Source organism: Gobio gobio, assembly GCF_949357685.1.
Source record: "Gobio gobio genome assembly, chromosome: 12".
Classification (NCBI taxonomy): Eukaryota; Metazoa; Chordata; class Actinopteri; order Cypriniformes; family Gobionidae; genus Gobio; species Gobio gobio.
The window spans coordinates 49,142,659-49,156,059 of NC_137105.1; the positions used below are offsets into that span (position 1 = coordinate 49,142,659).

The 13,401-nt window shown below is 35.7% G+C and overlaps 1 protein-coding gene across 1 annotated transcript in view; it reads right to left on the minus strand.

Annotated features, from left to right (window-relative positions):
* Window positions 1–13,401, minus strand: part of exoc2 (exocyst complex component 2) — a 57,398-nt gene that overhangs the window by 14,837 nt on the left and 29,160 nt on the right. The window contains exons 13-21 of the mRNA XM_079830627.1: window positions 11,749–11,873; window positions 11,585–11,653; window positions 9,353–9,510; window positions 6,062–6,183; window positions 4,801–4,862; window positions 4,622–4,702; window positions 4,470–4,529; window positions 4,317–4,378; window positions 2,521–2,587 (exon numbers count right to left, since the gene is read on the minus strand). Coding sequence (XP_079686753.1) covers window positions 2,521–2,587; window positions 4,317–4,378; window positions 4,470–4,529; window positions 4,622–4,702; window positions 4,801–4,862; window positions 6,062–6,183; window positions 9,353–9,510; window positions 11,585–11,653; window positions 11,749–11,873 — 806 coding nt within the window. The remainder of the gene's footprint in view (window positions 1–2,520; window positions 2,588–4,316; window positions 4,379–4,469; window positions 4,530–4,621; window positions 4,703–4,800; window positions 4,863–6,061; window positions 6,184–9,352; window positions 9,511–11,584; window positions 11,654–11,748; window positions 11,874–13,401) is intronic.

Consider the following 13,401-nt stretch of genomic DNA (forward strand, 5'->3'; position numbering starts at 1 on the left):
ATTTTTTATATTTTTATATTGTAATCATTTCACACTTACTCTCCAAATTAATGTAAAAACAACTTCAATGTTTGTCGTAATGCATGTTTTTATGAATGAAGGCCAGTATCACTGATACTAATGTCGCTATGAAGATAAACATTAATGATAGACATTCAACATGACAGTATAATTGAAAGCGATCAATTTCAACATTTATTCGATTTATAATAACAAATTTAAATTTAAGTGAACTTAAAACAATCTTCACATAAACCCATTAAAACAAATGTCATATTTACCTGTGGCCTTCATAATCAATATATAGACATTAAATAAAGTTATCAAACACTTTACAGTCTTAACTGCATAAATTATGAATTAAATATAGATGAATCCTTATTAAACCTACAATTTTCTCTGTTCCCTTTGTTCTTTGATTAACATTAAAGGGTTAGTTCACCCAAAAATGAAAATAAAAATGTTTTGTTGCGCCAAAAAAACTAAATAACGACTTGTCTAGTGATGGGCGATTTCAAAACACTGCTTCATGAAGCTTCGGAGCGTTTTGAATCAGCGGTTCGGAGCAGTTGATTTCAGCAGTTTGGCGGTTTGACACGCGAATCATGATTCAATACGCTGATTATGCTCCGAAGCTTCATGAAGCAGTGTTTCTTAAATTGGCAGTGTTGCCACAGTTACTTTGAAAAAGTAATCTGATTACTCCTTTAAAAAGTAACTTAGTTACTTTACAGATTACTTGGTTTTAAAAGTAACTAAGTTAGATTACAAGTTACTTTATTAGTTACATTCAGCAGCCCTGCCGCCTCAACATAGAAATGACAACCGTTTTTGCCAACACGTACTTTATTGGAAGTGCATTTTTAACAGTCAACAATGTCAAATTGTCAACAATGTATCTCCTGACATTTTTAGTTGAAATTAAAAGATATTTCCTAAAAAAAAAAAAACATGATTTAATAAAAAATGTACAAAAAGACAGTCTTTCTTGACTTCACTTAACATAAATACTCTCCCCGAGACGCAAGAAGAAAGAAAAAAAATATATTTTTACTAAGGAAAATGACAAAAATAGTAACGCAGAGTGACTTGGATAAATTACTTTAATCTGATTACTGGTTTGGAAATAGTAACGCGTTAGATTACTCGTTACTGGAAAAAGTAGTCGATTAGAGTAAATGGCATCACTGGAAGTTGGCCATCACTATATAAGTCGTAATTTCGTTTTTTTGGCGCACCAAAAATATTCTCATCGCTTTGAAATATTAATATTGAACCACTGAATTCACATGAACTGATTTAAATATGTTTTCAGAACATAAATGGATCTTGAGGGTGTAAATGTCATTGCTGGCTATGCAGGCCTCACTGAGCCAACAAAAATATCTTAATTTGTGTTCCCAAGATGAACGGAGGTCTTATGGGTTTGAGTAATAAATTACATTATTTTCATTTTTGGGTGAACTAAAAATTAAGATTTTAAAAGCATTTGCATGAATAAGAGCGTGATCAAATAATGTAACACTAGCCAAAGGATGACAGGAAAACGGATGCTGCATTAATTTCATTAAATATTTTTAACATAAAACATTTATTGCATGAGTTTTGACAGCACTAGTTTGTACACTTTGGGGTTGTGAAATGTTAATGTGGCTGGCCACTAAAAATGACCTTCACTTCGCAGATGCCACTTTGCTTTAATATTTTGTAAATCCGCTGTCATTTTAAAGCATGACTTGAGTATCAAGAAGACTCCAAATGTTATGAGGTCACTGTAAACTCTATGTGGTTTAAAGTTTTACATACAGATACACACATTACTGAATAAGCACAAAAGGAAGGATTAAATGAAGGGAGGAAGCACTTCAGGGTTACTTGAGGTCTTTGAATATCTCAATCGATCAGGTGCAGTTTCGTTTTTACCAGGATTCTCTCTCTCTCTCTCTCTCTCTCTCTCTCTCTCTCTCTCTCTCTCTCTCTCTCTCTCTCTCTTTCTGTCAATCTTTTCATCTATCAGGCTTTCAGTAAAACTGTGACACTCTGTGGTTCTGATACTACACATCAACACAGTGTAATTTGGATTTCAGTTAGGGCCTCTGTGACTAATCGTTTAAAACCAGACGAGAGCAGCGTGAAGGAGGCTGTTATCTCCACTAACTTTCTAATATCCGTCCTCGAATATCCTGTCGCATACAGTGACGTCCTCCTCTGCAGTTTACATTACATGAATATAACAGCAGATTTTGGACTACATGTTGTGCTAATCAGTCCACACATACTCTTATCTAGCCTTTTTTGACATGTGAAAGTGGATTGACGACTTAAAAAAAAGTTGAGTACTAGACGCAAGCCAGATTCAAACCTGTCTCCCATATAAGCACCACAGCTAGACATTTTTATGTATAATCAAATTAATTATTTGTATCTTTAGCATACAATATGCATTATTAATCTGAAGAGAGAAAGACAAGAACAATGGGAAAGGTGGAAATCAGGAGGAGAGGTGAAGAACATCCTTACTGGTTTTGAACTAAAGTCTTCTTTGATGCTTCCAAAAAGATCCGGTGAAGCCAAATCCACAGACAAACTGAAAGAGAAATATTTAAATATAATTTTAGTGTGAAATTACAGTATATTCCACTTTCACAGTAATTCCACAGTAGGATTTCTCTTGTATCAAACGGCACTCTTGAAAAAAGGTCAAATCTACTATATAAATCTACCATACTGCATTTCTACAGTGCATATGAATGTACCCAGAATGCAGTGCGGCATGAATAGATTATGCTGTGGAGTTTCTTGACTCTTGTTGGTTTTAGCTGTGCTGATGAACTTATTTTTTCTTTACTTTTAGTAGTTTGTGTTGTTTGTTTATTTTGTAATGTTCAGAATTTATCTTTTTTATTATTATCTGATGAGTGTCACCATTGTTGTGTTTTGTATGTCGAGTATTGATGTCTGTGCATCATCAGGTGACGGGAGAACAAAAAATCTTGTGAAATATCCATATACAAACAATTATGAATTTGAAATAAGATATTGATGAATCTTCATGCTGATGATAGTAAAGTTTGACTAACTTAAAAATCAGCCAATTAGCTTATATTATATTCTAGCTTGTTATTGTTTTAACAGAAATTTGAATATAAATTTACAAGGTCCAAGATCCCAAGCTAATGAAACACCGATCACCATCATGGCGACTTCAAAACAATTACAGCACTGAACAATATCGTTTCTTACAGTGGTGGTTAAAGACAACTTTATCATGTGAATTCACAGTAAAACAAGAGCAGTTACTGTGATGTCAGCATCATTTTGTAATTCTTAAGAAAATGACCCAGCATGCATTCATTTCGCAGTAATTTACAGTAATTTATTGTAATATAATACTCATTAATCCTGTAAATCCCTGGCAATTTTTACAGTGCATTACATGCTCATTTTTGTCCTGAATGATCCAAGTTTTTCAAACAGAAAGGACTTCTTAATGATATTTATGATTTAAATATGACCTTTTAAAAAATAATAATTGTACCTTTAAAAACTTGATTAAAATGTGTACACTCAAATGTAAGGATTAAAAAATGTCTACATAATTGTTACACCAGACCATCAAATGAATTTTTTGTTATATTTGTTGTATATATATATATATATATATATATATATTTATCCTTCAGCTGGGTAATTTTGACCCAAGGACTTCTGTCACACTTGAACCATGAATGCACAAAATTTTTTGACTGGATTCGAGGATTGGTTTTGGGAGGATTTTGTGCCCAAAATTTAATAAAGTACCAAATCCTTCCCTCGCGGGTCAATTTGACCCCCTTAGGAATAAATGGAATGTGAGGAATGCTTCAGTACACATAGAAAAACCTAAAAATGCTTCACCAAAAAAAATATTTTATAATGTCTACATGTGTATCTGAAAGCATACTGAAGCAAAACTGACTTTAGGACCCAGCGGAGCAGCTCATTTGCTCCATATATAGCTATTAGAGTCATGAAATATCATCTTATATTATAATTTTTCTGCAAGAGGTCGGCAAAGACACCCAATGTAAGATATTCTGAGCTGAATTAAAAGGGTTATGCATGAAATTGTGAGTAATTTTGAATTCAATTTGAAAGAATGTACTTAAATTATTATTTATTGATAAAATCTAGTAATTTAAAGGCAAATAATAAAAAAAAAAAAATCAGAATTAAATTAAATAAGCTTTCTAGACAAAAAAACCCTGTAAAATTTAAACTTCGGGTCATTATGATCCGCGAGGGAAGGATGAGGTTAAAGTGACAATAAAACTCACTGAGAGGTGTCGATGTCTCCATCAGTCTTGATGCTGAGCTGCTCGAGACATTTAATAAAGACCTAAACCAGGTAGAGACATAAACAATACTTTAAATCAGCAGGAATTATATTTACAAATCCCAACGAAACAACAAACACCAGCACACAATACCTTCATGATAGAAACACACTGTTCGCAAGCTTTGTCTTGAACCACATCCAGATTTAAGATCTAAAAGATAAAGAGAGAGACACACACACATTGCTAGATTAATCTCCATATAATCAGCCGGCTGGGGATGAGTATAGTGTGAGGGTTTGTACATTGATCTCTCCAGGTTTACACTCCATGGGCTCCTTCAGAGACTGCAGCATCTGAACCGTGCACTGCTCAAACTGGGCCGGCTGAAACACACACACCGTTTATCCGTACATTTTTAATCGGCAAGTTATAAGAATGAATTCAACTGGAATGGAATATAATAAAAGCATAAAAGATGTACCAGTGACGTAATCCCCTCATTGTCCACAACCCAGTCTTCTTTTTCTGCAAGTCTCTTTACATCTAAACAACACAAAGTTTAGTTCAAATCAGTACAAAACAAAAAAACGTATTTCTTACTTCAACAATTCTCTCAGCATTAGTGTTTAGAAAGCTACTTTAATTGGGAAATCTAGCCTTCTGAAAAAAGTACTTAGTTGTCAGTTAGACCAGCAAAAAAAAGCTATAAAACACCATAAGTTTTCACCCCCGGCTCTTAATGCGTCGTGTTTCCTTGCATTGTCATCATCTTTCCATGCATTTTGTATGATCCCTCTTATTATGTTAAAATTATTCACATTTTCACAGATTCTGCAAGGGGTTCACATACTTTCAAGCAGCACTGTATGTATAAATCTAGATACAAAAATCTAGCAGAATTTAACTAAACATTGTGCTAAAAAAAGAAGACGAAGAGACTGAGCCCCAATTGTTATACTGATCCAGATGTGTTTGCCAGTCTATGGTTAACTCTGTGAAGAAAACTTTAGTTCACTAGAGCTGTTTTACTAAAACTACAGAGCTGTTCATACTGAACACGAGAGCTCTAGAGCTCCCTCTACTGTTACAATTCAACACTAGTGACAGATATACAGTCAAACCAACATTTATTCAGACATCTTCAACATTTTCTCACATTATCACAGTTTATTCGCTATAGTTTAGAAAATGGTAATAAAATATGACAAGAACTCAGAGTTAAACTGTGTCAGAACAAATTCATCTTGATAATGTCTTGATAGAAAGAGATGTAATGGATTACAATCAACCAATCAGCTGTTAAATTTCAGTACACAATTAGATAATACCAATTTAGGTCAACCAATGGCCAAGCAATGCTTCATTTTGCTCAGTCTGTGGTGTCAAAAAACACTTCAGCGAAACATGCACAGGGCAAAGTGTCTGAATCATTTTGGTCCCAGATTTGTATCAATTTTACTGGTAGTCACAGCATGAAGAATTTTTGGGTTTGATCATTTGAATCATTGTTGGTTTGACTGTATATCATCCAGTCCATCTTGAGATGATCATTGCTGACCAATAAGCTTATCGGCAAGGCCAATTACAAGAAAAGGATACTTCCCATCTCTAAAACTCTACAGAAAGCCTTGTTGATGAATAATCATTTTCCAGTGGATTTTGAGCAAATATTCTGCAGATAACTTCAGCAATCACATTGTTTGCCTGAGACGTTTGAAGAGGCTCAGTGGCTGTAGTCTTACCCTCTTCAGTGTGCTGTAGTGTGGTCAGCAGGCAGTGCACACGCAGGTCCTGCAGTAAATCCTGAATCACCTGCAGCAGGTCATTAGGAATCTCCAGAGCTGACAGAGCCTCGTGACTCAACCTGAGAGAGAGAGAGAGAGCATCCAATGAGCTTTATATGATAATAAAAGGATGGGATGGTCAAATGTCATTCCTACAAAGGGAAATGGAAAAACGGGCTAAAAATGCCAACATAAAACATTATTTTAACATCTAATAACAGAATCTGTGAAATAGAAAACAGCAGCCTTCATGTACAATACTTCTGGTTTAACTAGATCTAATGTAAAGGCAAATGATGATGATGATGATGATGATGATGATGATGATGCACAACAAACTACAAACAACAGCACAACAAACTTGCTTAAAGGGATAGTTCACCCAAAAAATAACATTGTCATCATTTACTCTCTCCCATGTTGTTCCGAACCTGTGCTAGGGGTGGGCGAGACGAGTCTATTTCACGAGAACGATATATAAATCACAATATAGTTATTTTTGCTTTAAAGGGTTAGTTCACCCAAAAATGAAAATTCTGTCATTAATTACTTACCCTCATGTCGTTCGACACCCGTAAGACCTCCGTTCATCTTTGGAACAGAAATGAAGATATTTTAGTGTAAAGCTGATGGCTCTGAAAGGCCTCCATTGGCACAATGGCACTTTACACTCTCAAAACCCTTAAAAGGCACTAAAGACGTCGTTACAAAGTCCATCTCACTACAGTGGTTCTACAATAACTTTATAAAGCGACGAGAATAGTTTTTGTGCGCAAAAAACCCTAAATAACGACTTACATAGTGATGACGATTTCAAAATAATGCATCATGAAGCTTCGAAGCGTTATGAATCAGCGAGTCGAATCATGATTCGGATTGCGTGTCAAACCGCCAAACTGCTGAAATTACGTGACTTTGGCGATTCAAACCGCTGAATCGACTCACTGATTCATAACGCTTCGAAGCTTCATGATGCCTTGTTTTGAAATCGGTCATCATGATATAAGTCGTTATTTAGGGGTTTTTTGCGCACAAAAACTATTCTCGTCACTTTATAAAGTTATTGTAGAACCGCTGTAGTGAGATGGACTTTGTAACGACGTCTTTAGTGTCTTTTATGGGTCTTGAGAGTGAACCGTGCCATTGTGCCAATGGAGGCCTTTCAGAGCCATCAGATTTCAACTAAAATATCTTCATTTGTGTTCTGAAGATGAACGGAGGTCTGACGGGTGTCCAACGACATGAGGGTAAGTAATTAATGACAGAATTTTCATTTTTGGGTGAACTAACCCTTTAAATAAAGTTATGATATCAAAAAGTTTGATACCACTGAAATGTCATAATTCTAATCACCATTTTCAATATAATTAAAAAACTAATACTAGCCTAAAAAAACTCTCAAGCTCACTGAAGACAAGTAAACTGTGATAAAGAAAGAGCAAAGAAAAACTATAACAGAACAAAGACACAGACCTGAAAAACTTTGAGCACTAGAAATACTACATAATATGTGTAAAGTAATCAAATGTTTAACGAAACAATGCATAGTGTTTACTATGTACATTAAATATACATGCATTCTTATTAAAGTTACAAAAGTGATTCAGTGAGAGAATTTCTCTTTTTGTTGTTTGATTAGCATTAATAATGACAGCAGGTCAATTTGGACGCTGTCACTTTAAGAGCGACTGCACGGATCCAATATAGTCGTGCATTTTCTTTCTCAACTCAACGTTAAGACATAAATGACTGTGTTTACTTGCAAAAAACATGTCACTGACACACAGGAGTGTGTTTTAACTGTTCAAGCCCAATAAGGCGGCAAAAAGCCCTCAGTTCAGTTCTCATGCGCTCTATGAACAGCGGCTTCATGTCGTGTCTCTCACACAGCGCTCATATACTGAAATGAGTTCTCTTTCGCTGTTAATTGTGATTTAATGGTTTAAAATCACCTGTTTTTAAACCACAATGTTAAAGGGTTAGTTCACCCAAAAATGAAAATTCTGTCATTAATTACTCACCCTCATGTCGTTCGACACCCGTAAGACCTCTGTTCATCTTCGGAACACAAATGAAGATATTTTTGTTGAAAGCTGATGGCTCTGAAAGGCCTCCATTGGCTCAATGGCACTTTACACTCTCAAGACCCTTAAAAGGTACTAAAGACGTCGTTACAAAGTCCATCTCACTACAGTGGTTCTACAATAACTTTATGAAGTGACGACAATAGTTTTTGTGCGCAAAAAAAAATCTAAATAATGCCTTTATCCAACTTGTTCTTGTCTTCCGTGTGTGCCTCCACGACGCATGCGTGAGAATATGACGCAGATCCGGCGTTCGGACACATGACCCAGAAGCGATTTGTTTACAAGCAGAGGAAGACGCGCGTGTCTAAGCTGTTGAATTCTACATTGATCGTGCTTTAGGTCTCGGCGTAGTTCCTCAAAATCGGGCTAAAGTGCGCATTTCATGGATTCCCGAACCCTGGCGCTACGTCATATTCTCGCGCATGCGTCGTGGAGGCACACACGGAAGACAAGAAGAGGTTGAATAAAGTCGTTATTTAGATTTTTTTTTTGCGCACAAAAACTATTGTCGTCGCATCGTAAAATTATTGTAGAGTCACTGTGGTGAGATGGACTTTGTAACAACGTTTTAAGTGCCTTTTATGGGTCTTGGGAGTGTAAATGTACTGAATGCCAATGGAGGCCTTTCTCAGCATCAGCTTTACACTAAAATATCTTCATTTGGGTTCCGAAGATGAACGGAGGTCTGACGGGTGTCGAACGACATGAGGGTGAGTAATTAATGACAGAATTTTCATTTTTGGGTGAACTAACCCTTTAAAAAAAACATGCGAACAATTAGCTTTTGTGACCGCGCAGCACAGCAACGTCACATGAGCGTAACCGCAATAGAGACAATAGTCCAAAATCTCTACCGGTTAATCGTGTCTACCGGTATATCACCCACCCCTACTGAATGACTTTCTTCTTTGGAATGTAAAAGAAGATGAAGAATGCTGTTAACCAAACAGATTTGGTGCCCATTGACGTCCATTGTACAGAAAAAAAAAGAAAACAAACATCTAAGACATTTCTCAGAATATCTTCTTTTATATTGCACAGAAGAAAGAAGAGTGAATGATGACAGGACTTTCATGTTTGGGTGAATATTTGGTTTTGGCCACAAATTTTTGTCGCATGACTAATTCCTACATCCCTACTAGAAATAAATGCACAGATGTACCTGACGGTGTGGATGACCTGTGTAAGCCAGGCTCCACTGAGAGGGGTTTTGGTGTCCCAGCCGCCATACTGGCGCAGCTGCTGCTCCGTAAGAGAGGAGGGTAACAGAGCGCCTCGAACTAACTGCACCAGACGACGGGTCACCTCCTCAATCATGCCCTACACACAACAACAAATGTGTCAATCAAACACATTATACAGTGGAAAAAACCTTACCTTCCCTCAAATAGTGATGCAACATATTTGCATTTTTTGCAGGAACACCGAAACTAAACGTTTTATTTAATCGAAAAACAGAACCGAAACTGAAAATAACGTTTCTAATAATAAATTAATACAATTTATTTATCATCAAAATACAAACAAAAAATTAGTTGTATATAAAGATTTAAATTGCACATTCAATTCTTCTCTTCTAATATAAACATTTAAAAATGTGTTTTCATGACAGATTGATTCAAACATACATTTTATAATGAAGACAACAGGTTAAGTAAAAATAAAATGAATAGTTACAGTGCCCTCCACTAATATTGGCATACTTGGTAAACATAAGCAATGGTGGCTGTGAAAGTAAATCTGTATTGTTTATCCTTTTGATCTTTCATTCATAAGTAAAACAACTGAAAGTGTGGGAAACTCTCATTATGAAATACAGATACTGTAAAATGAAATTCCAGGACTTTTCAAGCACTACTTTTTTGGTTTTCAAGGACTTTAATCAGAGATTTCACTTATCAAACAATATATTTATTATCTTTCAAATTCTAAAAAAAGGTAAATAGATAAATAAAAATAAACTAATACAAAAAGGTACAAATAAAGTGCACCGCATGCAATGACTGTGGACATTTTAACCATTAAAAGGATACTGACAAATATATCACTTATCACCTTATTCATGTATATTCACCTTAAGCTGTATCATATACTTGGATATTTATATGAGCAATATCACGCTCACAGTCATGTGAAATGCCTCTATATCAGACGGGCTACAGCGTTAACTTCGTTACTAGTTACTACTTTGTGTTACTACTGAGACTGTCACTAATTTCACGTATATTGTCTTTCAATAATTCAAGCACTTTTCAAGTACCTTTTCATAAATATGGCTGTTTTCAAGGGTTTTTCAAGACTTAAATGTCAAAAAGTCAAATTTAAGTACTTCAAGCACCTTGTAGAAACCCTGTCTCTACTTCATGTTGGCCACAATTATTGCAACGCCCTTTCCCCAAGAGACCAGCTCTGAGTCTTCTTCTGTAACGCCTGATGAGTTTGGAGATCAGAGCCCATTCCTTCATCCAGAATCTCTCCAGATCCTTCAGATTCCAGCTCTTCTCTTCAGCTCATCACTCATTCTCTATAGGGTTCAGCTCAGGAACTGGGACGGCTTCATTTTGTGCTCAGTCACACATTTTTGTGTTGATTTTGATGTTTGTTTTGTCCTGATGGAAGATCCAACCACGGCCCATTATCAGATTTCTAGCAGAAGCGTCAGGTTTTGATTTTTGATCTGTTGGTATTTGCTAGAATCCATGATACCATGAATCTGAACAAGATGTCCAGGACCTCCAGCAAAAAAACAGACCCACAACATTAAAGATCCAGCGGTGTATTTAACCGAGGGCATGGGGGACTTTTATCCCTGTTTGCACCAAAGCCATCTGGTGTGTTTGTGCCAAAAAGCTCTTTTTTTTAGTTAGATCTGACCACAGAACCAGGTCCCGTCTGAAGCTCCAGTCGTGTCTGACACTGAATATGCTGGAGTTTGTTTCTGGATGAGCGAGGAGGATTTTTCTTCAAACCCTCCCAAACAAAATGTGGTGATGTTGGAGCTGTTTGATACATTTCTCTAGGCTTTCTGACTCAACTAATCTCACCAACATGAATTGGAGAAAGACATTTATTTCATAATGTGAGTTTCCCCCACTTTCAATTGTTTTACTTCAATGAAAGGTTAGAATTTTGTGAATTTTTTGAATGAAAGATCAAAAGGACAATGCAGATTTATTTTCACAGCCGCCTTTGCTCATATTTACCAGTATTGGTGAAGGACACTGTAAAATAGTGCACGTACTGTTATTTTTTTTTCTAGCTGTCTAACAAGCTAGACACTGAATGGCTTTCCTGGCGTAAATGTAACACCACGAGCCATTATTTACAAGCTGTTTTATTGATATCTGTCCATGGGTGAAACACTGTTTAAGCGATTACATGTGACTTTACTGACCTTAAAGTCATTCTGTCTTTGCCGAGCGTTCTTCTTTAACTTCTCCACCTGACCGGACTTCTCTCCAGTCTGTCCAAGACAACAATGTTAATAAGTGAGTGAGTGATTACACTAGCCTTTTGTTAGCCTATACATTCTGAAGGTATATTTGTGTGTGTAACTACCTCACTAAACAGGCTGCCGTTGACGTAAGAGATCCAGAGTTTCCAGAAGTTGGGCAGCTGGCTGATGACCACATCTGAGAGCTTCTCCACAAACCTCACCTGCTGAGGGCTCTTATAGTGCCACGCTGAGGAAATATGTATGACATACATTTCTGCTTTCTGCTTATGAAATGATGACGGCTGACAATGAGCTCTCTGTGAGTTTCATAAAGCAGTTTCAAACACCACATCATTTTTCTGTCCTAACTGAAAGCGAAATTCTGTACAAAGTGACAAAAATCACAGCATATCAGAACATTTTCTGTCATTGTATATAAAGGACATACACTACGTTCAAACTTTTTGGCTGTCAAGTTTTACATGTTATTTTTAATCGCTTTTTCAAAACAAAGGCGTGTCTTGATGACGCCTGGATTTCGCTGAGCTTTTATTCTGTCAGACGAGCGCTTCCTCTTCTTCTGCTCATGTGTGTGTGTGTGTGTAACGCAGCGCTGCTTTATCATATCACACACATCTGAGTGTGTGAGAGTGATGTTATAATGCTACTCTGAGCGTTCACTCGGCGCTGCTATGAGACACTTGTTCACACTGCAGTGAGAGATGATATTAGGCGGTAAAACATGGCACTCTGTGCGGTAAATCAACAACACCAGATTTAAACAATAAGACTAACTGTGTTGAGCTGGAGAACAATGATCAGTTTCTGTCCATCAATGATACAAACAGTTGCTCTCCTGTCTAATAAAACACATCAGATATTAAAGCGGCTTTGGTGTTTCCATGGTTTCTACTAAATAAAAGAGGAAATCGAGGGTAACCCTGGACGATTACTGATAGGCGACGCACGTTACGTGTCCTGGTTAAAATCGCTTATTTCTGTGGATTTAAACATTCTTGGAAACATTTGGGATAATGTAAGTACACAAGTCAACAAAATAACACTGTTTTAGTGGTTTTTGGATATTTTAATTAAAAAAATCTTACATATTGTGCCTTTAAATAAGTATCTTATGCTCACCAAGGCTGCATTTATTTAAAAAATACAGCAGAAACAATTATATTGTGAAATATTTTTTTTTAAAATAAATTAGGGCTGTCAAAAGATTAATCGCGATTAATCGCATCCAAAATAAAAGTTTGTGTTTACATAATATATGTGTGTGTACTCTGTTAATTATTATTTATATATGAATACACACACATTCATGTATATATTTAAGAAATATTTGCATGTATATACTGTACATTTATATAATCTATAATATATATAAATATAAATGTTTTATATATAAAAATAATATTTTTTTCTTAAATATATACATGCTTGTGTGTGTATTTATATATAAATAATAATTAACAGAGTACACACACATATATTATGTAAACACAAACTTTTATTTTGGATGCGATTAATCTTTTGACAGCCCTAAAATAAATGCTTTGTATTTGAATACATTTTAAAATGTATATGTAAAAAAGAAAAAAAAAGAAAATGTATATATGTGTGTGTGTGTTTAATATATATGTTGGAAACATTTGCTGCTTAGTATTTTTGTGGAAACCATGATACACTGTTTTCAGGATTCATCAACGACCATAAAGTGCAAATAGAAATCTTCTGTAACATCTAGGCCTGTCACGATAACTACTTTT